At 39.7% G+C, this 26,409-nt stretch overlaps 2 protein-coding genes across 5 annotated transcripts; both read right to left on the bottom strand.

Annotated features, from left to right (window-relative positions):
* Window positions 1–1,040: 1,040 nt before the first annotated feature.
* Window positions 1,041–19,031, bottom strand: nfascb (neurofascin homolog (chicken) b). Of its 3 annotated transcripts, none has more exons than XM_067592883.1 (27): window positions 18,311–19,031; window positions 13,705–13,826; window positions 13,494–13,599; window positions 13,194–13,384; window positions 12,197–12,319; window positions 11,819–12,037; window positions 11,061–11,172; window positions 10,723–10,910; window positions 10,512–10,643; window positions 10,280–10,423; window positions 9,052–9,163; window positions 8,792–8,955; window positions 8,547–8,694; window positions 8,291–8,415; window positions 8,105–8,206; window positions 7,779–7,976; window positions 6,733–6,803; window positions 6,405–6,627; window positions 5,748–5,863; window positions 4,594–4,804; window positions 4,345–4,467; window positions 3,775–3,948; window positions 3,518–3,649; window positions 3,361–3,430; window positions 2,514–2,525; window positions 2,267–2,302; window positions 1,041–2,142 (listed from the first exon to the last, which is right to left on the bottom strand). In XM_067592883.1, the coding sequence occupies exons 2-27, from the start codon at window positions 13,778–13,780 to the stop codon at window positions 1,911–1,913; spliced, it is 3,540 nt and encodes a 1,179-aa protein (XP_067448984.1). In that variant the 5' UTR covers window positions 13,781–13,826; window positions 18,311–19,031; the 3' UTR covers window positions 1,041–1,910. The 3 variants fall into 3 exon arrangements, with proteins under 3 accessions (XP_067448984.1, XP_067448985.1, XP_067448983.1); XM_067592884.1 differs by lacking the exon at window positions 18,311–19,031 and adding an exon at window positions 15,324–18,285; XM_067592882.1 differs by lacking the exon at window positions 18,311–19,031 and having other exon boundaries at window positions 13,705–14,112.
* A 103-nt stretch (window positions 19,032–19,134) lies between these two features.
* On the bottom strand, window positions 19,135–26,067 carry LOC137184825 (calcium-independent phospholipase A2-gamma-like). 2 transcript variants are annotated; one of them, XM_067592886.1, is made up of 9 exons: window positions 25,955–26,067; window positions 23,681–25,222; window positions 23,255–23,407; window positions 23,011–23,168; window positions 22,622–22,716; window positions 22,325–22,496; window positions 22,141–22,198; window positions 21,718–21,912; window positions 19,135–20,952 (listed from the first exon to the last, which is right to left on the bottom strand). In XM_067592886.1, the coding sequence occupies exons 2-9, from the start codon at window positions 25,124–25,126 to the stop codon at window positions 20,494–20,496; spliced, it is 2,736 nt and encodes a 911-aa protein (XP_067448987.1). In that variant the 5' UTR covers window positions 25,127–25,222; window positions 25,955–26,067; the 3' UTR covers window positions 19,135–20,493. The 2 variants fall into 2 exon arrangements, with proteins under 2 accessions (XP_067448987.1, XP_067448986.1); XM_067592885.1 differs by lacking the exon at window positions 25,955–26,067 and adding an exon at window positions 25,362–25,514.
* Window positions 26,068–26,409: the final 342 nt, after the last annotated feature.

The following is a 26,409-nucleotide window of genomic DNA, read 5'->3' as shown; positions in this document are numbered from 1 at the left end:
AGCCCAAGGTGACGTCTTCAAGTTGCTTATTTTGTTAGATAAACAATCCAAAACTCAAAGATATTGCATTTAACATCATATACTGTAGGACAATGAAAACACTCACATTTTAGAAGCTAGAACTAAGACATTTGTGGCATTTTTACTTGAAAAATCAAAAATATTTGCAGATTAAATTTTGAGTGACTAATTGATTTATCAACTAATCGTTTTTGCACTAAAATATGGTTTACATTGTCTCAACACAAATTTTCATTTTCAATTGATAAATGCACTAAAAAGTCTTTGAATATTGATATACATATCTGTTGTCCTCAAGAAACAAACCTAAGTTTATTCTTGTCTCTATCTTGACGCCCTTGGCATTAATTCTGAGGCTTGTACTATATGTTGACTTTACAATTGTGCAATTTATTGCTGCAATTACAGGAATGCAACAATGAAATCTAAAGATGCTGTTAAGTCCAGCAATATCTGATAATAGATATTGTTGGGCGTAATTGTTTTATTGTTTTATTGTTTTATCAGGATCCACATAAGCTGCCAATTTAATGACGGCTAGTTTCCTTGCAAGAATTTTTTTTACAACAGAACACAAATACAGAGTGTTATTGATAATAAATTAAAGAAGTTGTTAACAATAATGATAAACTAAAAAAGCATGAGAAAAGTTTTAAATTCATGCTGACTTTGAAGACTTAGCACCGGTTAATGCCATATTGAGGTTTTATTATTAAGTCTAACAATATCAGACACTATCATATCAACGACTTGATAAACCAGGAAGCTTATTAGATAAGATGTCCTTTTCTATGAAGCTGTATGATCCTTGGTTGATGATGTAAGAGGTCATATGAGTCATATGAGTTAACTGGTGTGGCAGCACATAGGTTAGAGTTTAATAGAATTGATGCATAAAACATATATTAAGTATATTAATCACACAGTTCTTTGATTTAAATTTATGTTAGATTGCAAATGGTTATCTCTCTGGTTATATCTTTTTCAATATTCAATGTTCAAAATCACACCAAACATGCTAGAAATAAATATTTCCACTTTATTTACATTAGGGTATAATACACAGTTGATGTTAGGAGTCAAATAAACTAAAGCAGTTACATCAACATTAGTCATTTCTACTGTATCTGTGTCCATTGTAAGTGAAACAGGGAGACAGTTAAGTCCAGTTCATAGAGAAACATCAGGAAATTCTGATTTTACAGCTGGTTTACAGCTGCTTTTGCTGATTTCCCCAAATGGGTTGACCTCTTATCTCCCATCAGACCGAAACGCAGACTGACAGATGAATGCAGATGAATCATTACTACCTGGAAAAATTTTATTACCCTTATTAGAAGGCAATCTAAGTTCAGGGACATGGTATGGAATATGGCCCTTATTTCAAAAAGCCGGCATATAAAAGTAACACAAATCTCATTACTGATATTAGCAGAACAAAAGAAAGAAAGATGTAGTAACAGTAGTGAAGTTGGTCCTTGCAGCTGCTTTTATCAACATGATAAACTGATCCACTTCTGCCTCTTTTGATGTGCAGCCTCTCTCCATTGATAGGATATTTGAACATGTACATATGTATGTGTACTGGTGCCCATAAACACACAGTATTTTTTATTTACAGGAAATGCACCACGAAAAACAAAGAGTAAAGCTTCCTTTTCAGCAGATGCATAAGCATCTCATCTCTAGAAGTATTGTCCCAACTGTTCTTCCATCTTCTTAAAATGCATGGAAGCTGTTCAGGGGGTAACAACACCTCCAGGTGTTTCCTCCTACATGCAAAGATAGACCACAAGCACCACAAGTTCCTCCAGATTCCCTATTCAAGGTGGAGGGTACGTGACAAATAGTTGAGTTGAAATCAGCAAGGAAGTTTTGAATCGTGAGTTTTATGCCAGCGAATAGATGGTATTCATCGGGGAGTGGAGCTCAAGACTCCCACCAAAGTCCAACTCCCTGACATCTCTCCTATTTCCTGTGTACTGGCCAATGAACGAGCCGTCCTCATTGAATGGTATCTCGCCTCCTTCTCCATAGTCCACCAGGCTGTCGTCACTGTCTGATTGCTTCATCATTGCCTCCATAGATGGCTGACCTCTCTGAAGCCCTCTTTCCTCCTCCCTACAAAGGAATGCAAGAACATTACGTCAGCACTAGAAGACAGAAAAGAGGGAGTTTAAGACAATCTAATCAGTCAGTTTTACTTTGCAGTGATACATTCACATTGTACATGCACAGTACATACCGCCGGGGGTAGGGCAGAGTGGACACACGTGCTATCCTAAAATACAAATACAGTTTGTTTGACATCATTATATAAGAAGATGGATTAGATTTCATTGATCATTCACTCACAACATGCAACTGTAATAGCGGTACCAGTAATCTTCTAAATATTCTATTTACAGCTCAACAAATCTGTACTATCTATGCAGGATTGTACAGTTTAAATGTCAATAGTGTCAATGTGTCAATATTTAGTCGTTTCATACCTTTCAAGAGACCTTGAGTTGTTCAGTGCGAAAAGAATAGGGTTGAGGTTTGGGGGGGATAAAGGTGAAGGTAGAATAAATAGGAAAAAATCAGAAAATAATGTAAGTATGATCAAAGAGTTATCATAAAAAAGTAATTATAACTGTAAACATATTTGATTTGTACCTGTGTAGCATCATGCTAGAATTTAATCAACTTTAAAGGTGCCCTGTGGAGTTTTCAACCACTAGGAGCGCTATAGAGCAATGTTTTCAGGAGTGGATCCCCTGTTTTGTTTGTATCTTGCAACGTGATACACATTCCTGCTTTCCGGTTTCCCGCTACTCCACTGATCAACAGTTGGTGGTTGTTATGTGCAACGACACATAGCAAGGTGCCAACAAAAGCAATGAAGAAGCTTGCAGCTCTACAGGATTTAAGATATTTAAAAAAAATAGGATTTGCAAATGTTTTATGAGAAAGGGAAATGAACAGTTTGTTTACAAGAAAGTTCCACAAGGCACCTTTAGTTCACTGAACGGAATGCTAATGCACAGCTACAGAGCAAATAGATGTAAATATATACCTATTGTTATTATATCTTACAACAATCATAATGTTGTACAGTGTTATGGGTGTTGAGTGTTGAGTAGTATTACCATGCCCTCATATCAATACTAGTAGGTGATTTAAGACATCTTGGAAACTTCAAATAGAATTTTGTAATACAAGATGTAGTGCAAACTGATAACTTGATAATAAAATGTGCTAAAATACACAAGTATCTTCAGTGGAAGCAGGATGTTTGCTGTGGGTGTGTTTTTCTTAGTCATTCATCTTCCACCAGATGTTTGCTATTATGCTTACCTATAGTCAAATGATCCCTCCTGATCTTTGTCATCCACTGGCTCCAATGAAATGTCTTTTTTTTCCCGTACTGTAATTAAAATAACAACCTTGTTATAGGAGATACAATGTTGTAATATTGGACATAGAATATGAATGCCAGGAGTTACCACTGTACCTGGGTATTTCCCCCCTCGGCTCCTCTTGATGAAGCAGACTATAAGTAGGATGAGCACGATGAGAGCCACAGCACACATTATACCAATGAACCAGCCCTGAGTGGAGATGTCCACCTGGTCCTGAGCATAGACTGTACATGGACAAAAGACAAAACCACACACAAATACACACATCATCAAAGTCAACATCCACTCAGCAGTTTAAAGTGTTTATTCAGTAGACCGATAAAAGTGCATGGAGCAAGTAGTAAATTACTTTCAGTGGTGTAGTGAGGTGACTCCTCTGTATGCCATTCCCCTATACCGATCCGAGTTCGTGCCGCCACAGAGAATCTGTATCGAGTGTAGCGGTCATATCGCCGGACTGAGAAACTTGTTACGTTTGGAAGGAACTCCTCAGATCGCATCTCCTCTCCCCTGGTGGCGTTTACTGTGGCAAGAGTGGAAATTTCAATGAGCTACAATAACTCTTGATACTGGTAGAGTGCACACAACTGAGCAATTAAGTACCTTACCTGCTTGGAGAGTGCTTAGATAAGTGTTTATTACACTCTTAAGAACCTGCTTCAGTGGTATTCTGGTCTTTGAGTGCAGTTTTAAGTGCGCTATTATGTGCAACAGGGATGTGTACCCGAGTGTCATGTGAAAACCATTGCCCATTTAGCGTAATCAACTGTTTCCTTTCCTGTTTTTAAAGCTTTGTTGTTTCTCCAAGGAGGACTGCAGAACTCTACATTATACTTTATACTTTCAAAGTGTAGACTGTGACGACTTCTAGAAAACTCTAGATGTCTTTGAGAGTGTTTCAGATGTTTCGTTGCTGTACCTGTTTGGTACTTAAGGGAATATCCAGTGATGACTCCGTTGGGTTCTGCTGGCAGGTCCCAGTCAACATAAATACTGTCCAGATGTCGCTGTTGGATCCTGAAGGATCTGGGAACAGATGGTACTACAGACAAAAGCACAGCAGGAAATGACAAACATACACTTTGGCTAAACGTTAATTTGATTTTCTTGTGTTTTTGTTCCTTGGATGGTTATATTAATGATGTAAATCCCACGTGACATTTCTTACCTCCTTCAGGTGTTGAGAAGACTATATTATTACTGGGAGGTCCTTCATATCGATTATTTGCCACCACTATGTACATCTTGTAGTTGCTATAGGGTATGAGTCCAGTAATGACCCCGGAGGGCTCTGGGTCATTATCTGGAAATGCTTTAGACTTCATACCTCTGTTGACTCTCAGCCACCTCAGCTGGCTGCTGTCCCTCCAGTAGTACACCTGCAAGACGAGAAGCAACACACCCACCAGCATTTTGATTCGGCTGCAATTACAACAAGCATTGGATTGTTGTTTTAGTAACACCAGAAAAAGTTGAATTCCCACACGCAATCACCATTGGAGTATTATTAGAGTTGCAATGTTTTGACCATGGATATTCATTGGACTTCAAATTCTTCATGTGAAATAAGCCTGTAACAACCAATCAAAATGGAGCCAAATCTGAAACATCTGAGCTAGTTATCACATAAACAAACATTTTTAAAATGAGACAAACAATATATGTAAAAATCCAATTTTTCTAATACATAATAAATCATCTGGCCAATATTTAAATGTACTAATAATGAACCCAAACGTAAAAACAGTTGTTTAAGTAAGTAAATAAGTAAATAATTAAGTAAATAACCTAATAAACAAATATATGGGGCCAATCCAATCTTTTATTACATATATATATATATATATATATGTAGTCATTTGCACTTTACTATGCAAAAAAATTTCACATTGATTGTTCCATTTTAAGTATGTTTTTAATCAATTATTGATGTGATAATTGGCTCAGGTGTTTGTTGTTACAGGCTGTGGCTTCAGAATAAAGATGTTGTTGTTTCACATAGTCAGTCTGATGCCTGACGAAGGTCCATGACTGAAATGTTGTACAGTAGCTCTAATAAATAATATGTGGGAATTCAACCTTTTCTTTTCCTTTAATTTGTTTTTCTACTCGTCTGTCTATCAGAAATGATTACTACTTTACACATTATTGAATCAACTGAAACCTCAAGGTCATTATAGTCCTTTGATTGTCAGGTGAGTATCAGCAGTGGACTGTCCCAATAAAATATAGTCAGTCTTCAGTTTCTATTGTTGTGTATCAACATAAATATAAGCTATATTTAAAGTCAATTATCTCATGCTGAATCCACAGTAGACACACCTTGTATTCTTTCAGTTCTCCCATAATAGAGTTGCGTGTCACTGGGTCCCAGTGCGCAGTCACCTGTGTGCTCTCGATGTCGGACACTCTGAGGTTCAGGGGTGCAGCTAAGGGACCTTTGGGAACACAGAGATGACATAGTGCTTTGTCTTTGTTATCAGTGAACACAAATGGAGGTGATGAGAAGGACAACTTGTCCCCAAGATGGAAAAAATACAATAAAAATAAGAAGAGGTGGTGTTCAGAACACACAGAGCAGTTTACTCATCTGAAACCATTAATCATTCCCTGGAAATCAAGATTCAAGTTACAGCAGAACTGTCAGTGCAGTGTCCTTTGTCCACCTCTCTGCTGACCAACTGACCAAGTTATAACAAATAATGTACTGAAGAAAAAAATAATCTACTCAAGGTGACTGAACTGCTTCTAATTAAAACAGATAATAATATGCAGATGGCTAAAAAAATTAAAGGAAAAACCTGCCGTGGAGTGGTGTTAGACTTATTCGCTCTCTTGCTGGGAGTTTGGTGAGAAGATCGATACTGCCTACCTAACTCTCGACAAGAAAGCAAATAAGCATATTTCCCAAAATGTCAAACTATTCCTTTAATTTATAGGTCATCTATATATTATAATGCAATGGATTTTGGTACTTACGGTCTTCCCCAGAGTAACCGACTACAACAGGAGACTCTGGGCCCAGCCCGAAGTCGTTGACAGCCTGGACCTTGATCTCATAAGGAGTGAAGGTATCTGCATCGTAGATGTAGTATTTCAGCCATTTAGTGGTGGCATTCTTCCACTCCTCTCGGGAATCTCTCCGTCGCCACCATACCAGATACTTCAGGTGGGGCCCGTTCCACTCTCTGTAGGTCAGAGGCTGAAAGCAAAGTTCAGTTTGTATTTATTGTGGTAGAAAATATACTCAACAGTCAAGATTTTCAAGACCAGTGTTACAGTTTTAGATGGGTTCAGTCTATATTACCTCCCAACTGATCTCCATGTTATTTCTCCATGTACCCACTCCTTTTAGATTCTTTGGGATGACATCTGGGGCTGTGCAAGAAAACCAGTGCAGTAGTTAGAGCATTGGATTTAAAGGAATATGTCACCATTTTGGGAATTTTCTGAATATTTCTCGGCTGGGTGTAATGACTTCACGGAGGTTTGTTGTCTCTGTGAGGTTATTTTACACTTTTGGTTTTGTACAGATTAAACAAACAAGATATGTTAATTGCTGTCCTTTAGAGGTGTTGCCAAGCAGATTTTTTACCTTTAGACACAGCCAGACTAGCTGCACCCAGTCATTACGCTAAGCTAAACTAACCGGCCGCTGGCTGTAGCTTCATATTTAACACACAGCTATGAGAGTGACATCTATCTTCTCATCTAACTCTCAGCAAGACAGCAAATAAACTTATTTCCCAAAATGTCACTTTAAAATGTGCTACACATACAGTACTGTGCAAAAGTTTTAGGCACTTTAGATGTTTAGATTCTTATCCATAATGCAATACCATCAGGTAGGCATCTGATCGGTCCCCAATTTATTCTGCAGCTTGACAACGACCTCAAACATACACCCAGAGTCATAAAGAACTACCTCCAGCAAGAAGAAAAAGGAGTCCTGCAACAGATGGTATGGCCCCCAGAGAGCCCTGATCTCAACACCATCGAGTCAGTCTGAGATTACATGAAGAGACAGAAGCAACTGAGATGCCTGTGCAAAGTTCTCCAAGATGCAGAAGCAACCTACTGGCGAAGTACCTTGAAAAACTGTGTGCAGGTGTACCGAAGAGAACTGGTACTGTTTTAAAGGCAAAACATACTCGCAGCAAATACTGATTTCATTTAGGTTTCTTCTGTTTACTCAACTTTGTATGAAGTTAAACTTAAAAACGATTCATGGCTTTATTTTTGAAAGCATCCTCACTTTACTTTTAGTGCCTAAAACATTTGCACAGTACTGTATGTCTGTTTGCTAGATTACAATCTGATAAAAAACATGTAATTCAGGAGCATCAAACCCACGTGCACCGCTGGTCTGGAAGCGCATTGACGGACGGCTAGGGCGACTCATTCCGTTTTCACTGATCGCGATGACCCGAAACTCATAGTAGGTGAAAGGTGAAAGATGCAGAATGACGGAGTTGAGGTTTCCTGGGTACGTTGACAGGTTTCTCCACTTGCCAGGCAACCAGTCATCATCATCATACTGCACTAAGTACTCTATAAGAGAGCGATAAATGGATTCTCTAAGAAAAATAGCCATAAATGCTGATATATACAACCCAAAAACAATAATACTCACAAAATGTGTTTATTTTCGTGTGATTATTAAGTTGCATCGCTCTGACCTGTAATAGGGCTGTGGTTGCTGTCTCCAGGAACCCAACTGAGTCTTACACTACGTTCATATGGATCCGACAACTCCAAATTTGTGGGAGGATCAGGACGGTCTACACAAACAAAACTATGAACAGTTAAAAAGCCTGACATGCCTTATGTTGTATGAAATGTAATTTATTTTAAACGTGTCATACCCATCACCATTAGGCGTGCTGAGGCCGACTTCTGGTCCAGTTCACTCTTGATGACACATGTATAGTTGCCCTCATCGCCTCTGTTTACGTTAGTGATGACCAAATTTGATTCATCCAAAGAGAGTCTGAGGATTGCATACAAGCGAGCAAAACTGGTGAGATCAAAAACCTCACAAAATGTGTATCTGCACAAACAGGCTTTATATGTTTAATGTCATGAAAGAGTTTATATATAGTCTTTTTTTCTACTACCTACCTCCAGCCAATAGTAAGTGTCTTTTTATCTTTCATCCAAGTGGTTGTGATGGGAGTAGTGGCGTCTGCTTTCACGCCACACTCGAAGCGCACATCACTTCCACGTATGACTTTCATGCTCTGCGGTTTTGTGACGATTAAAGTGGGTTCTGAGAGGAAAGGATGAAAAAACACCACATTACACTATTAAAAAGTATTTTAAAACATTGCTAAAAGATTTTAAATATGAATCTTTGTATCCTTCACCTTTGACCTCTATTCGGACTTGACTCTCATCTCTTCCTGCGATGTTGCTGACTACACACAGATAAGTTCCCTGGTCCTCTAACTGTGTGCGTCTTATCTCCAGAGTCCCGTTATTGTAGGTCTTAAAACGATTTCCTTCAAGATTCCCCTGTCCATATTTGGACCTGTGTGAGTAGATCCATGATCATATACAGTTCACACCACACAAATACACACACAAATCACTCTTTATGGCAAAGTGTCAAACAGCATCTTCTCACCATCGCAGCTCTGGCACAGGAGAACCAAAGAAGCGGCAGTCTAAGAAGGTACGGCTGCCCTCTATCACCTTGACAAGTTCATTCTTGGGTGAGAGAATACGTGGAGTTGCATCTAGAGAAACATGATGAACTAATTTAATTATGAAATATTCAGGTTTAAGTTCTTGGTGTACTCTCTTACTCACTTAAGTTAGTGATTTTTTACAGTTCCCAAATGCCTCGCACTGACTCTGATTTGTGTGTACGTATCATCTTTTGGCTTCATTGCGTCACAGTATGGATGATGGATTCCTCTCTGGATGATTGTCCAATACTAGTACATAACGGCCAAAACCAGACATTTACTACACTAAAATGTGCAGTAAGTATCCAATCATTGCAGCTGCAATGGAAATATGCCAAGAGACAATTTATTATGTCTGTTTGTCTACAGGAAAGTTATTTTTAAAACAATTCTAATGTTACAGGGGTTATTTTTTGGGGTGTGGATTAGGTATAGCTTCATGTATTGTATGTGGTATTTGGTGTTTCATATATCTATATATACACACACACACACACACACACACACACACACACACACACACACACATATATATATATATGTATATATATTTATATATACATATACATATACAGCATTCCCAACACTTAGTTGGTCAAAACATTTCCATAACATCTACAAATTACTTCTACTTCTGCGTTTACGAGTACTTTTTTGTGGAGTTTCAGTCAGCACCATCAAACCTGCAGCAAACAACAGTAGCTAGGGAGCTCATGCATTCATAATAGTAAAATAATAAAATAAAAAAATAAAAGTGTTGATTTTGGCAAAACTTAAATGAACTTCAACTGAATGAATTAATGATTTTTGATAGGTTAATCCACTTATCCATTTTCTGCCACTTGTCTGGGTCCAGGTCGTGTTGATTTGATTAATTATATTATATATATACTGTATATCTATGCATATACAATATATAATTATTAATTATATATAATTACTTGGATATAATCAAAGTAATTCTAAGCCCTATCATCCCTTCTGGTTTTACATCATACTTCCATACTTTGTCATGTCAACATGTATTAAATTACACTCTATGTAGTCTTAAAAAGGACTTAAAAAGTCTTAAAATTGAATCCTACAGAAACCCTGTGGTTGGGTCATGACTGTGAAAAACTGTTTTATACTATAAATGACATGGATGACAGAGTGGTAACCTACGTAGCACATTGATCAAAGCGTTGGCCAATAAGTATCCATACTGATTTGAAGCATTGCACTGATAGACGGCGGTGTCTGCAGCAGTAACACTGCGGAGGGTCAGCGTATCTCCTGACACCTGTCGGTTAGGCTGCGGTGTGGCAGCTGGAAAAAAAAGAACACAATAAAGAAAAATACAGCAGCTGTAATATTACTTATTTTTTCCAGTTTGATGGCATCTCCAAAAACGTACTTTCAATCGGTTCCCCGTTGATGAACCAGCTAATCGTAGGACGAGGAGCCCCATCAGAACGACATACCAAGCGTCCATTTTCCTCAGGGGCCAAAACCAAATCAGTGGGCTTCTCCAACCAGAATGGAGCCGCTGTCAAATACACATACGTTAATTGCTGAAACATTATTGTGCAGTAAGAGAAGAACATGTTTCTGAAAGTTTGTCTCACCTTTGACCCTGACGGTTATTGTGTGCTCGATGTAGTTGATCTTATTGGTAGCAGTGCAGGCGTATTCACCCGCATCTTCAAAAGACGCCTTCGGGATTTGAATCATCTTGTTGAAGTTTTTTACTTTCATGCGTGATGTCGCAACCAGGTTCTCGCCGTCCTTCGTCCAGGTAATACGAGGAGTTGGCCTTGATGATGATAAACAAGGCTTTACACAGGATGACTTTCATGAAATCAAAGCGAAAAGCTTCAAGTGAAAATATACAGACACACAACTTTGTGGCTTTAAGTCACTTAGTTTGACAAAAAGCCCTGAATAATCCTGAGCTCACACTCACACTCCTGCAGCGATGCACTCCAGGAGCAGTTCCTCCCCTTGCAGGACCAGTTTGGAGCTGGACGAGCCTGTGGGAGACAGCCAGGTGGGGGCAGCCTCGGCTACTGTACGGGCTGCAGAGGAAACAAACCACAACACAACAGTCACACATGCCTTATGAACAGTCTGCCTGCCCATGAAGTAACAGAGGACTGCAGAAAATAAGAGAGGACAGCTGAAGCAGAGCTTACTCTTACCAATATTAGTAAATAATGTTGAAGCAAATGATGAGTCTTTAAGGTCTAGTCTGAAATAAAAGAAAAAAAGTCCAGTCTATAAGTAAGGCAATCACAAAACGCCAGGGAGCAGAGAAATAGTTTTATTATTAATGTATCTGTCAGTGAAGTTAGTACAAACCAACAGAGCAGTGTTAGTTTAAAGGTTTTGAGTGTGCAAAAGTAGTTTTTGAAAAGCCACTATGTCAACTGCAACTACCACAGTGTAAGAACAGAAACAGTTTCATCTGTCCCGCCACAGGCCAAAGACCCCTGTCATGACTCAGGTCAATCCTCTAGCCACAGACCTCCAGCTTGAATTATTTGTTTCCTTTGTATCCTTTGCATTTAATAATTGGTTGTGTTTTTAGTTAAGGCCCACGTCTGGGGTTTACCAGTGTATGTATGTGGGTTACTTGTGTAGACACCTAGAAATATGGCCAAAAAGATCAGATAGTGGAAAAAATCTAGACATCAGTAATTGTGAGGATGAAATTATACTCACTTGTAATCACCTTAACAACCACGGGCATCTTCTGCTGGATGACGTTCTTGTATGGGAAGCGGGCGTTACAGCAGTAATCAGTGGCAGAGTCGTTGAATAGGACGTTAGAGAAGTACAGATCTCCGTTTACTCCCATGGATACCCTGCGGTCCTGCCGCACAGGTTGCATGGTGGGGAAAGCTGTCTGAATCGGCCAGTTAAAAGGTCTCGCATATGAGCCTGAAATGATACATGATTCAAAGTCAGTTCACGTGAGATATATTTCAAGACAGCCAAAACTTCCTCCTGTTTAGGCTTAGACCTCAATGATGCAGTTCAAATCTATCTAGTATCAAAAACTTTTATGTAACTAAGATGTAACTCTGGAGAGACACTCACAGCTTGACATCCAGTAGGTTTCAGGTTTAGGTGGGCCAGGCGGAGGGTCACAGGACAGCACCAGAGGCAAACCAGCGCTGACCACCACAGGCTCCACCATCTCCCTCGGCCATACAGGAGCTCCTACACAAACACAGAGGAAAACATTTCAGCAGCAAAGTCAAGTTTTGTTGATCTGGTTAATGTTCGGCCTGAAGACTAATCAACCATCATACTGTATGTGAGTCTATTATCTTAAACAACAAGGCTTGTGATATTCTATATTTTTCTTAATGTCAATGAATTGAAGTCCTGCCTGTGTAGCTAAAGCCTCATATGGGTTATTCCTCTGTGCCATAGACCTCCATTGTTGTCCAAAAGCTACTAAAAACACATCAATGAGCCACACACTGCACTGAGTTCCTTCAGACAAAGAACATGGGCACTGTAGTTTATTTTAAGTCCACCTGAAATAAACTATCCTCCTTCAGCTGTAAATAACGTACTCACTATTGTACTAAATCTGTGGCTGAAAATAGTCCCTAACAAATTCACTATTTACTCCTCTTAAATTAACTTTGGATATAAATTACAGTGCCCAGTCGTTATTGAGGATATGATTTAGCCTTTTTAAAAATAAAAGTATATATTTGTGACCTGTTTTTGAATATTTACATCTTTAGGAGGAACAAATGTGCTTGGGATGAGAGCCACAGACAGGGTAGGGAAGTCTGAAGGTACTGAGAGACTGACTAACTAATATTGTTGGTTTTGGTCTTTTGATGAGATATAACTATTAAACAGAAAATATTTTGACTAAATACATTTGCTGCTTACAGTAAATTAGATGTTTAGTGTTGGAAATACTGATGGAAACTGTTTGTTAGTGACATTTTATTTCCCAAGCAACGTCCGTATGGTGTGTGTCACTGCCCACACTGAGGTCACTGTACATCTCCTGTCATCGGAGGATACAAACAAATAGCTGATTCTACAATAGTCCCATGACTAAACCTACTGTATAGTAGTAGTCTGATCTTGTTGGAGTATGCAGATCCGTACTGGTTGGAGGCAATGCACTGATATTCTGCCTCATACTGTTCTGGATTGTTCCAGGCATAGATGTCCAGCGTCCCTGAGCGCCTGCGCATTGATACCTGCAAGTCACGTGCCACGTTGAAATACTTCCCATTGCGCCTCCATGAGAAACTTCACGATTGAGCAAAATGTGAAGAAAGAAAGAAAAATCAGTGAGTTGGTTTGCAGATAATGTAGTCGGTTTTAATAAAACTGTTCAGTGGGCTTCATCAGCTCTTACATGGGATGAGGGTTTCCTTTGGCTTCACATTCTATGACCATGGTGTCTTTTGGGTCAACAATATGCTCCTTTAGAGACTGCTTTATGATGGTTGGGGGTTGTCTGACTGCAGGCAGGGAAATAAATCAGCTTAGTGTATTAGGCATTTATGCCAGAAGACAATGCATATCAAAAATTACAACCAGTGAATGGAAACATCATAATGACTCACTTTCCAGAGGGATGTCCAAAGCCCAAACACTCTGCCATAAAAGTAGCAGCAGCGCTGGTTTGACCAGTGCGCCCATCTTTACAGTGCATGGAATCCAGCAGCAATTGCGGTCACCAATTCTCCTGTTCTCAAATTGAAAGAAGACAAATAGAAGACATCTAGTCAGAGCCAGCTCAGTCTCGCCTTGAATCATCCCCTAGTTATGCTGCTAGACTGCCAGGGGATTTCCCATGATGCACTGAGCTCCTCTCTCCTCCTCTTCCTCTCTATCCTCTCCATTTCCCATTAATGAATGTTACTAACTTGGCAATTTTACTCTCCTGTAGTTTTGTGCTTTCTTGTCTCTCCCTTCTCTCCTCCTGTCGCTTTCTGCAGGTATTTCTGCCTCCGGAGTTGTAGAATCTGGATCTGTTAGTCTTATTATTATTGTTACCACCATTATTACAATACATCTCTATGTGGAACTGGCATTGTGCTATGTTCTCTTTCCTCCTGCTACCCCCTGCCCCCCCTCCCCCATCCCCCCCCCCTCTCTCCCTCCCTCTCTCCTCCTCTCTCTTCCTCTCTCAACCGAACCGGTCGAGGCAGATGGCCGCCTGCCCAGAGCTGCCCGCTCGAGGTTTCTTCCTGATAAAAGGGAGTTTTTCTTTGCCACTGTCGCCAAGTGCTTGCTCATGGGGGGAATGTTGGATCTCTTTAAATAATATTGTAAAGAGTACCGTCTAGACCTGCTCTATGTGCTCAGTGCCCTGAGATTACTTCTGTTATGATTTGGCGCTATATAATAATAATAATAAAATTGACTTGACTTGATCTACAGCACATTCATACAATGGAATTAAAATACAAAACAAGTTACTATACTCATTTACTTTGCAGCAATGAACATTTCACATGGGTAGAAAAGGTACTTATCAGCAAAATGTACTTAAAATTTGTAAGTAAAGTATTAATTCTGAAGAAAAATGGGTCCTGTGAGTGTTATTAATATGTATATATTTCATCATTAGATAATTATTATGGATGTATTCATTTAAAGTATTTTACTGTTTTAGCTGTTCGGGGTGCTGCTTTATATACAGTTCAGTAATTGAATCCAGTGGTTCCCAACCTTGGGGCCCCCTAAAACAGTCACAAGATAACTCTGAGGGGTTGTGAGATGATTAAAGGGAGAGGAAAGAAGAAAAAATGAAGTTGGGCAAAAGTTGTGCAAACTAATTTGTGTTACTTTTTTTTTGTAAAATATTGCCTGAAACAGATATTTAAATGAAACCATCTCAGAAGTTTACTGAGGAACAACTCATAGACATCTGAAACATTTGACAGAAAGGGGTCACAAGCTAAAAAGGTTGGGAAGAACTGGTTTAATATATAACAAAGTAGTGTATTTTATAAGCCTATCCAATGTTCTTTTTATGATGATGAAAATGAACCCCCTGACTGCTTGACAGGAGATAATTGTAGTAAAGTATGTCTAGTGTCTGACACAATTAATCATATCAGATTAAACACAAAGGTTCATTTCATTAGATGCCTCTGTTCAAAGGTTGTTGCTATAAATACGTAATGAACCATGAGTCATGTTAGTATGATCGAAGCAAAAAGTTATCAGTTCCTACCTCTCTCATGTAAAGTCAAATCAGGACTCTCTCCTCCCCATCCCTGTGGCTTCCCCAATGCATCGATAATTCCAACGGCTTTTCTCCAGGAAATAATTCTTGTTTGTGCGGTATACCAATTAATGCCTCAGTCAACCCCAAAATATCAGGTCAAGAACTCTAGAGGAGTTGATACACTTCAGTAATGCAGTTTCTGTCTGTCACTGCCACTTACACTCTGCCCACCCATCTCATGAATAATGAATGAGCGACATACACCACCTACACCTCACCCACTTCACTTCACTGTTTCTGCCAAGCTCTCATAATTCTGAACAATCCATTTCCCTCAAGCACAGCCACAAAGTTTGTCCACACAATAAACAAACTGAAGTTCCAAGAAAAATAGCAAGTGTTTGGATATATTACGCCAACAATTATGGGAGGAATCACATGGCATTTTATATGATTAGGACTGAGAAAGGCTTGGCATATTTTTCTTGAGCCTTTTTGGAATTGCCTGATTTTCCTTCATAGCTGAATAATGTTTGCTTCGACCTGATCCACTGTGATCAAATTCAATTTAGTACACGGAAATACAAGGATTAGAGCAAATGAAAGCACAAAACAACCCATATTCTGTACAATTTGCATTCTTGTTGCTTTGGATGACATCAAAATGTGGGCTTTGAAGAGAACCGCGGAACAGAGTATGAAAGCAATGTTTGTTTCTCTCATATGAATTTTACATGTGGCAAATCTCAAGTCACATGACTCCAGCACAATAGCCCCAACAAAAGATGGAAATATCCAACATTTCTCTACAACAAGTTGATTATTACTTTTTAATTGTTAATCTTCTGTATGTATGTATATGAATCAACTCGTCTCACACTCCCTTAATTTTCCTCAATTTTCAACAATACCAATTAGAATTTATCTTTTTTTGTTATGAAACATTTTTTTCAGACAGTCACATATTCCCAGAAGAGGAAAGGTCATTGTCATTCAGAAAATCCTACGAGGAAGGAACAGTTTTCTTTTCAAGAAACAGTGCCAAGGACGCAGGAGAAGCTGTATTTGTGTTAGACAAAAGCCATCTCATTGCCGTCAACAGAGTCCTGACCTGTGTAGGCTGTCAGGCATCCACACAGGGCTGAATATACAAGCCAGCACTGACTGGGCTAAACAATAGCTTTTTTGGGGGTGGGGTGAGGGGTAAAATAATGTGGCATCATAAACTTCAGATGAAATTAAAACTTAACTAAAAGTTAATTGTAATTTTTGTATAAATGCATTATTTTATTTCTTTTCATTCATATTTTCATGGAGTATCTGCACTTGTGATATAAACCATTAAGACTCTCATTGTAGCTGATGCATCCTCAAGCCCAGATCCCCTCCTCTGTGTAAACGGCTGAAAAACAACTTGACTTATCTTACACACAAAACAAAAGCAGAAGGGGCATGTTGAGCTTCTTGGCTCTCAGAATGGGCTTTTCTCCCCATACATTGCATTAAAGCAGGCCTGGCAGCGAGCAGTGATCAGTGCCATGCACCAGATTGCACAGTGAAGAGGCAGAGAGGCGGACAGCACCAGCTCAGTGACGACAAGAAGGTCTCTATACTCGCGGGTCTCCTTTGGCACGTGTGCCCAGGGCTCGGGTAAGAGCAGATGGCATGTGGGAGGGGAGAGTTCAACCACACAAGCTGCCTGTTCAGTCTCAGAGCACCTATCATTTGCACTTTGACGTCACTGCATCAGGGGGAGCACAAGAGGAGGCCGAGAGAAACTCCTGTTGAGCAGGACACTGCTTCCCACATTAAGTCACCAGAATTAAAACATCGTTGTCTCTCAAATTAGAGCACCGTGATTCTGAATTTATGGTGAGGTAATGTTAGAGTAAGGCAACATATAATTTTCTCAAAAGCATCTGTAACACTCTGCAGCAATGCTGTGACCCTGTACTTAACCACAGCGGTGTTTCAGAGATAAATCTAACATCATCATGCTAACATGCACACAATGATAATGTTCACATGCTGACATTAAGTTGGTGTAGTGTTTACCATTGTAATTTTAGTTTATCATGTTAGCATGTTAACATTTCGCTAATTAGCACTAAATACAAACTACAGCTGAGTCTGATGTGAATGTCGTTAGTTTTACAGGCATTTGATCATAATACTCCAAAGTATTGATCTGATAATGGCATTGGATGAAATGTTAAGGGATCTCCAAAGTTATTGCAGTTCAAATTTCATGGTAATCAATCCAATAGTTGTTGAGATATTTCTCTCTAACCCACGAATGTCAACCTCATGGTGACGCTACAGAAATGTCAGAGGATCATTAAAGTCATTAGGATACATCGTCTGGGAACCACAAATGTCTGTGCAAAATTTTGTACCAATTTATATGGAAAAGTCAGGGGATCACCAAAGTCATTAGGCTTCATCCTCTAGGGACCATGAATGTCTGTACAAATTCTCATGACAATCTCTAAAAAAGTCGTTGAGATATTTCAATCAGTACGGACCAACCGACAAACTGCCATCCATAGAGCCGTGCTGCTAGCGTGGCTAAAAATATGAAGACCTGTGAATATTTAGTGCTGTAAATTATTCATTAAGTAGTTCATAAAGTTAAATGCACATCACATGTGTCACTGAAACATCAAATCAGCAAACATGCCACATGCCAATCATCTCAATGGCAGGTGTGAGAGCTGAACAATATTGTGTTCAGTCTCATACAAATCTGCTGATGCAGTTATAGACCCATCCCACTTCTCAAGTCAGACTATGACATCATTAAAACCTTGACCTCCATTGATGCCTGCCTTGAATGACAGCTGTAAGGACTAAAGCACTCCTTCACATGGCAATACACTCTATCGCTACTCACTGAAGTATCTTAACTTGCCCTTATATTTTCTAATTTATATCTAAAACACTAATATTCAAAACTGTCTAAACAAGGTAGAGTGCTGGTTGTCAGGTCTTACCTTTGAGTGTTTTGTCTGCTCCTTGGTCCTTTTTTCACTCCTTGCTGTGAAAACCAGACTCCTACATTCTTTGGATCTTCTGTCACAGCAGGTTCACAGCAGCATCTCCACTCTGAACTTCAACTTTCCAGGGGGGGGTCTGGTCTTAAGTGTTAAATCATTGTAAAGCAGGTGAGCAAGAATGACAGACGAGATAACAGAGGCTGATGTCGCCCATCAGGGTGGCTGTTCCGAGCCTGGGTCACACGCTTGGCAAACAGGGCCTGGGAGCCTATTATAATAAATCCATTGTGAAATCCACACATAAATATAACGTCATCTCCACTGTGATAGGAGCGTAAAGTTAAACAGAACTGACTGTCATGCACTGGTTGGTGGATTAGGGCTCGCTTGTCATCCAGCTCCTATCTGGCAACAATCAATTAAAGCTACTTTGAAAGATGGAATATTTTTGTCTTTTTTCATATGTGCTGTTGATTTTCAGTGGAATGAAATGTTAGATAGGGGGTGGGTTATTTACTAACCTTGTATCTTCATCTCTGGCTGGCACGAATGCACGCTCCTCCACACAAAGCGTTTTTGTCTGGAACAAAGTCAGTCTATTGTGGACAGTGAAGGCACAGCTTCTAGACACATGGGGGGGGAGGGAGGGGGTTTAACCCCTCACATTCAAGTGATTGGATGGCTTCTCACTCATTGATAAACTCATTGGCCATTTGCCATGTTATTTATTTATTGGGTTGTAAAAAAAAAAGAAGCGGAAACAGACATTCTATGGGTTTAGTAGAAGAAAAAAGTTTTGTTAAAAATGACAAGAAAGAGTCTTCATGAATATGAATTTATTCAAAATAAATAGTCATAAGTATGCCCGATAGCAGAAAAGTAATAACAACACAATCAGCTGTCATGAAATCATAATTTATAGCTTATATTACAATTAATAACACTGAAAAGTGCAACATTTTCAAATATACCATAGTTATAATTGAGTATAGTTAATTATGTCACATGTACACAAACATTTTTTCATAAAGTGCATAAAAAAGTGCTGATTTCACCAATGTGTGTGCTCTGTGTCTATGCCAAGAAGTCATCAAATAAAATACTTTATATACTATATGTGAGGCATGTTGACAATATCATATACAAAATATTAATTTGGCATACATATACAACAGGGAGTGGACAAAATAACAGATATACCTCTAAAGCTGATGTATATTGCTAATCAGTAACTTATTATAATTTATTGTGGGAAGGGAGTGAATTTCATGAAAACAGATGCTAAAGCACAGCGAGAGCAAGCAAAAATACTTGTGGTCATGAAGACCCTCAACACTGACTGACAGAAAATACCAGGATATGTGATTAATAACACTATAAACCATAGCCTAACAAGATTAGGTGTCTACAGCCACTTTAACATCTCTGTGAGGCTGCACTTTGGCACAGCAGTGCTAAATGCTAACAACAGCATGTTCACATGCTCACAGTGACAACACTAACATGTTGATGTTTAGCAGGTATGATGTTCACAGTGTTCGCCATCTAGGTTTAGCCTGTTAGCAAACATTTGCTAATTAGCACCAAATACAAAATACAGCTACAGTTGATAGAAACGTAATTTTTGCAACATATTGGATACGTTGAAATTCTGACCTGATGATGATGCAAGAGGAATAGATAAGGGATCACATTAGTTATTACAATTATTTCTGTGGGGAACATGCATGTGTGTACCAGATTTTATGGCAATCCATCCAATAGCCTAGCTGTTGAGACATTTCACTCAAAACCACAAATCTGAAACTCATGGTGGCACTAGAGGAAAAGTCAAGGAATCACCAAAGTAAGAAGGCTTTAACCTCTGGGGACCATGAATGTATGTTCAAGATGTCATAGAAATCCATTCACTTGTTGTTGAGATAATTATGTGTCAGCCAAAGTGGTGGACCAAATGACAGACTGACATTGCTGAACCCTTGTGCCTCAATGTGGCTAAAAATGACCACTGAGTTGAAGAAACACTCTTAAAGCCTCAACAACAAACAAGTTACACATTTCACTAAACTGCTTTTACATCAGGGCTGTTTTACTTTAAGGTGTTTCTGTTATTTTGTCTGCAGCCTGTCTGTGTCTGTACATGGAGTATGCATCTATGTGTAGATATGCCTCATATCTACTCACACCCATCTCTGCTTCACCTCCCAGGCCCTCTCACCAATCCAGTCCTTAGTTTTACTAACAGCTGAGCGCTCTGCTCCAAGCACCAAACAGAGCCTAGCCAGTTTGGGCCGGTTCCTCTCCAAATAAATTTGGGTGTCTCTTTGCAGCTGGTCCAGGGCCCCTGGCCGGCTCTCGTCCAGGGACACCTCAGCACTCAGCATGGGATTGAAGCGGAAGTAGACATCTGGGGCGAGCAGGTCATCCAAAAGTGTGTGGACTCCTTCAGTGTCAGTGGCACTGCAGATAAGGTTGCTGATTTTGGCCCTCAGGCTGGTGGAGGTGACAGGGCCTCTCTTAGCGTTGTCATAGCGACCAGTGCCAAGGGACAGCACACACTGAAAGGGCTGGTTGGGCCACAACAGACGGCTCTCATGCACAGCCAAGGCACAGGGATTGTTCAGGATAATTCCTCCATCCTACAAGGAGACATAAATCAAGTGTATTGGATAAGTATTTTGTTCAGTTCTAACCCACAAGAGTCATTTGTGTGAAGGAGCCCTCTCAATATTAAGAATTTGATTCTTCTATTTAGTTAGCAAGAATAAGAGTCTACAGCCATGCTAGCAGCTCTGTGACTTTGGTAGGTGCTTTGAGCTAAAAACATCAGCATGCTAACATCACTAACTTTGTTGCGCCTGTTAGCATGCTAACATTTGCTAGTTAAGCACTAAACACAAAGTAGGGCTGAGGCTGATGGGAATGTCAGAAGGTTTGTAGGTCGTAAACCAAAGAATCTGACAAGTTAAAATCTTGACCTCATAATGGCATGAGATGGATCCCTCCGATGGATTAGTGGAAAGTAACTGTCCCCAAAAACAGCTTGTAGAGTATGATTTGAGGATTATTTGTTCCTTCTCCCTCAGTTGTGACCTTACTATTAACTTGAATTACAAAACACCTGTGTTTAATATAATTTCAGTTCCTCCTACTTAATTGTGCCTAAAGTAACCAGATTTAGACTTCCACTGAAAACCTTAAAGTCCCCCTCCAGTCAAAAATGTGTTTTGCTTATTATCAAATCAGTTGGATGTTTGAGCTTCACTGTGCAGAATGATGTAAGTGTTTTGTCTTTGCTCACCTTACATATGAGTTAAAGGGATTTGATAATTTATTTATTAATGATGTGGAGACTTGGAGCCTCCAGTACACATTAAATGCAGAAACATCTGTAGTTTTCCTACCTGGTGAATGTCACTTTGTAATGTGTACTCCTGAAAGTAGCCTGGGGCAGCTGACGATGCTCGCACTGCCTGCCACATCTGATAGCCACAGCCTCCTGCATAGCGGCTGAGGGAACCTGGTTTGTGGTTGTAATTGCAGAAGACGAAGGCCTTTGGACTGGTGCCCCAGTTTACCACTGCGCTGACTGCTGAAACCTGAGCAGATACCAACAACAGCCTCTGTTATCTTTGAAAATTTAACAAAACCTCTGCAAACTCTAATTTTAATACTTGAAATAAAAAATTCTGCTAAATATAGTCTGACCACAGCGGAGCACTCCGCTACAGCAGTTGCCTCATTAATCCAACAGAGTTTTATTAGTGCTGTTAGTCTGATGGTGATCATTATAAAATCAACAAATACAGTGATTGTCATGTTCTTACCTTGGGACTAAACTCATCCCTGGCTGTTTTAATAAGTATTCTCTCACCCAGCTTCTCTCTGAATAGGATTAAAACAGAAAATGTATTCAGAGCAGACTCTATTATTGCTCTCTCATTCACAGGTTGAGTATACACATCCTTCACTGGAGCACATCTATAATGTTAGAATCTAGTCTGTGCATACCGTAGTATTCTCTCCCATGTCTCAGTGTTATAGTAAGAGTGACTCCAACCCATCTTCATTGTGCCAACCAGACGGTTTTGCCGAAACACTTCAGAGCCAAAGCGACGATACATGTCACTACACTCCTCTAGAGAAAAATGAGCCAGGCCCAGCATGAAGGCTAGAACGGCACCTTTAATAAACGCACGGAGAGACAGAAAAGTGAAACATGTAAATAAAGATTCAGACTGAAAAACCTCAAGATGTTTAGAGCACATTCTATTGTGCTATTTTTAAATCTCAGTTGTCATTTGTCACCTGTGCTCACTCCGCAGATGTAGTCGAAGAGCTGATGGACCTTTTTGCCCGTCTCAGCTTCCAATAGCTTTAACACCTGTAAAGGCACCACACCTCTGGAAAAGACAAATAAAAAATATTGAGAATCTATCTAGTACTTGTGTTAGGCTTTTGATTGGCCTCAAGTTGATTGCCTCGATTTGTAAAACCTGTCCTAGATAAGTATGATAAACTCATAATGATTGGTTGTTACATTTACTTATATCTTTCTATTAAACTTGCTTTTGGTCATGATTATAAATATATTTAATTGTAACTAAACATACAGGGCAGAGACCATCATAAACATGACTCAGCACGCACTTTGAATCATTGAAGAAACATAATTCCTTAATAATTGATTCTCTTACCTTGTGCCACCACCATCAATTGAGAGCACTCTAATGCCGCGGCCTTTGACTGGATCCACATAGCCGATTAGAGCGAAGGTTTCTCTTATGGCGTTCTGAAGTGCCTGGTTATCTCTGTAGATTCGCCGCTGTCTCAATAATGTTACTGCAGCTTTCTCCTGAAAACAAACAAACAAAAAAAAACATCTTTAAGAATTTGCTGAGTTAAAATCGGTTTGTTTAACTTGTTTCACGTCCAACAGACCTGCCACATTAAAGCTTTGCGTGATGGATGGCGGATAAGGTGTTCATTCAGAGCCTCCACACAGGAAGTCAGAGCTTCTGGAGACGAAGCCTGTCCCAGACTGCAGATCAACGCCCGAATCATTTCCTCAGCTTGCCTCCGACTCAAGATGAGCTGACAACATACAAACAGAAATGACCTATAAACATTTGCATAAAAGTTTGATTTAATTTTATGCTTCTTTAACAGGACCAGCAACCTTTTTGTGATGTGTATGTGACCTGAGCAGTAGTTTGGAGAATGACATCAGGCAAATGAGACAAGTCAGATAATGCTATAAGGGACTCACTGTAGCCCTCTTAATAGGTAATTTCATTTTATATTTTTAATTTCTCATATTTTTGATCAATGGGACATTACTTAACATGTTATGTAACCTCAACTCACCTTTTTACTCAATATTGCCTCTGCTGAAGTTATGGCAGGTTTTGGCTCACTAGTCTGGGACAAGGTGCCTGGTTTTAGATAAGCACCCAGCAAGTCAGGGATGGCACTTGTGGGGCGGCGAAGGCAGTCCATAAAGGATACAGTCTTCAGTCTCTCAGAGGTAGCAGATCTATGGTCAGTCTCGTTAAAATTTCTACTAATACCCTCATCCACTCCACTTTGACCCTTGAAATACTGATTGATGTGACTGGACGTTTGGAAATAGTTTTCCCCAAAGTTAGAGGTATTGCTGCTGCTGTGGAAAAGGCCTGTAGTTTCAGGGACGATAGGTTCTTCTTGACTCTGTTGTGATGTAGCACCTTGAGCTTGTGAGGTAGATTGTGTTGAGAAGTGTGTTTTGTAAGTGTTATTCTTCTCCACAGGGAGTGATTCTCGCCTATTCTGATTTCCAACTTCATCCCTAACCTTAGCACCAAAGTATCTATTGATATGTCTTGCAAAATGAAGGTAGCCTTCCTCCCAGCTGTTGGAGATATTGTTTGGTTCCACAATTGCCTGATTATCACCTGGTTTTACTTGAGATATTTCAGCTTCTTTAGAGTTTAGAATGTAATTGTTTTGCATTTTTCTCCTCCTATGCCTCCTGTGTGTCCCTCTGGTGGAAGATGTGGTTTCCGAATTCTCCTGAATTTGAACTTTTGCCGGACCCAGAGAAAAGATAGAGTTGATGTGATTAGCAACGTAACTGTAGCTCTCACCAAATCTTGTTGTCAAAGTGCTGATGTGAAATAGTTGCAGTCCAGAGTTTTCCTTGATTAAAGGACCTGTTCCTGAGCTCTCTTGTTTTCCTTTGCATTTCAAGGTCTGCGTTGTGTCCTCGCCCTCAGATATATTTCTCTCTCTGGCTGCCCGCTGACTTTGACAACGCCTATGTGACCTTCCAAGATATTCTGGAGTTGTGACAACAAGACCAGCACTTTCAGCAAGAGGTACAATGTCTTTTCCCTTGAAATAAACATTAATGTGTCTGGCCAATCGATTAAATGACTGACCAAGACGTCCTCCCAGAGAACTCAAATGCAAACTGGTCTGAGCCTCCTCAAAGGTCCCAACTGGAGCCTCAGCTTTGAACGCATCCCTATTGGAGGATGAGTAAAAACGAACAATCTGGAGATGTTTCGCTTCTTTGGTATAATCTCTGAGGAAGCGGTGAGAGGTAGAGCCTTTATCACTGTGGTTTACATTTTTAAAAGAAGCTCTTCTTGTAAATCTGGGTGGATGAGGAGGTGCCACGAGTGAATATCTATGGAGGTCCAGGCAGAGTGGTGTTTTGGCCAGACGAGGGTACTTTCTGAAAAGACCCATTAAGTACCTAATTTTGCAGTATGATCTCAAAGTCCTGTCCACAGAACTTGAACACAAGTTGGTGCTGAGGTAGCGACCCATGTTTGACCTGATGTGGTGAGCAGCAATCAGTTAAAGTCCAAATGTCCCTCTTGAAGCTGCACTGATTTATGCCATAGCGATAAACTCAACAGGAATCTAGGAAAATACAAGAACAAAGACATAAGAAAAATGTCAATTATAAATGTCTCTTGTTAACAAACAAAACCACATGCAAATCATATTGACATTAATGTATTAATTTATATAAAACATAATGTTTCAAAAAATTAATTACCTTGCATAACATTAAAAACAAAGTTCCGATAAAACCAGAAGTGCTCAAGCATAAGAAAAGTTTGGTGTATCAATCTCTCTGCTGCATGTCTGCTCAGGGCACAGGCACAATGTCACTGCTATAAACAAGTCACTCTTAAAAGAGAGTGCATGCTCTCACTGTGTGCTGATCAGATTGTGTACAAACATAATGTTCCACACTAGCCTTGCACTTCCTCTGTTTCCTGGTACTGTGGCCCCTCAGGAATGTAACATGAAACCTCAGAAAATACATTAGTGCACGTAGGCCTGTAAATAACTACAGTGTGACGGAAATTTGATCACAGACAGCGTTGTCCTTAGTTGCTCTCATATATTAGCACGTGCGTGTGCTACATTTATTTGTAAAATGAAATGTATTTAAAATCACTTATCTGTGCACAGAATTTTTTCTTTAGTCACAGACAGAAAGGCAAACAGCTCAGGTGTGTAATAGTCAAACATCTACTATGGTTGTTATTCACTTAGGTGGGCGAAGGTCATTAACTAAAGTAGCTTATAGCTTCTCTAACCTTCACAGAAAATGTCTGATGAAAGCACACATTGAAGATTTACCTGAAACACCTAGTTCTTCTGTCTTCACAATTCCTCTTCAGCCAATTTTCTCTTCTTTGAAATCCAGTACACACACTTGACACACTGTCTGAAGCACCATTTCACTCTATTTTGATACTTAATTCCATCCTTCTGACGTGCAGGGACTTAATCTTATTGGTTGAGCTGGGCTTGGGGGGTGGACCTGCTTGACCAGTGCTCTGTAAGACCACACATGCATAAAGTCACGTGTTGTCACTGCTGACTGCTGGACTGGAAGCACAAATCTAAAATTAGGGAGGGGGGTGACAACTCAAGGGTCTCAGTCAGCTGACGTCAGCTGTTTCTTGCGTCATTGCACATCACACACACACACACACCTCTCCACTCCTTACCAGAACTTTAATTCTCAGAAACTGTTTACTGGCCACGAGGTAAATTTGATAGAAAACAATTACAAGTCTGTCATTGTTTAT

This window comes from Thunnus thynnus, chromosome 6 (genome assembly GCF_963924715.1).
Source record: "Thunnus thynnus chromosome 6, fThuThy2.1, whole genome shotgun sequence".
Taxonomy (NCBI): Eukaryota; Metazoa; Chordata; class Actinopteri; order Scombriformes; family Scombridae; genus Thunnus; species Thunnus thynnus.
The sequence above is the reverse complement of the archived record's forward strand: the minus strand, read 5'-3'. Positions and strand labels throughout refer to the sequence as shown.

What these genes read in the sequence shown, in the direction of transcription:
- nfascb (XM_067592882.1), bottom strand. Translation starts at nt 13,897, where the DNA reads ATGATTCAAGGCGAGACTGAGCTGGCTCTGACTAGATGTCTTCTATTT. An exon ending in AATAACCGTCAGGGTCAAAG is followed by an intron (nt 10,644 to 10,722) that starts GTGAGACAAACT and finishes TGTATTTGACAG; the next exon opens with CGGCTCCATTCTGGTTGGAG. An exon ending in CAACGGGGAACCGATTGAAA is followed by an intron (nt 10,424 to 10,511) that starts GTACGTTTTTGG and finishes TTTTTTTTCCAG; the next exon opens with CTGCCACACCGCAGCCTAAC.
- LOC137184825 (XM_067592886.1), bottom strand. Translation starts at nt 25,126, where the DNA reads ATGGGTCGCTACCTCAGCACCAACTTGTGTTCAAGTTCTGTGGACAGG. An exon ending in GCAAAGCTTTAATGTGGCAG is followed by an intron (nt 23,169 to 23,254) that starts GTCTGTTGGACG and finishes GTTTGTTTTCAG; the next exon opens with GAGAAAGCTGCAGTAACATT. An exon ending in CATCTGCGGAGTGAGCACAG is followed by an intron (nt 22,497 to 22,621) that starts GTGACAAATGAC and finishes CGTTTATTAAAG; the next exon opens with GTGCCGTTCTAGCCTTCATG.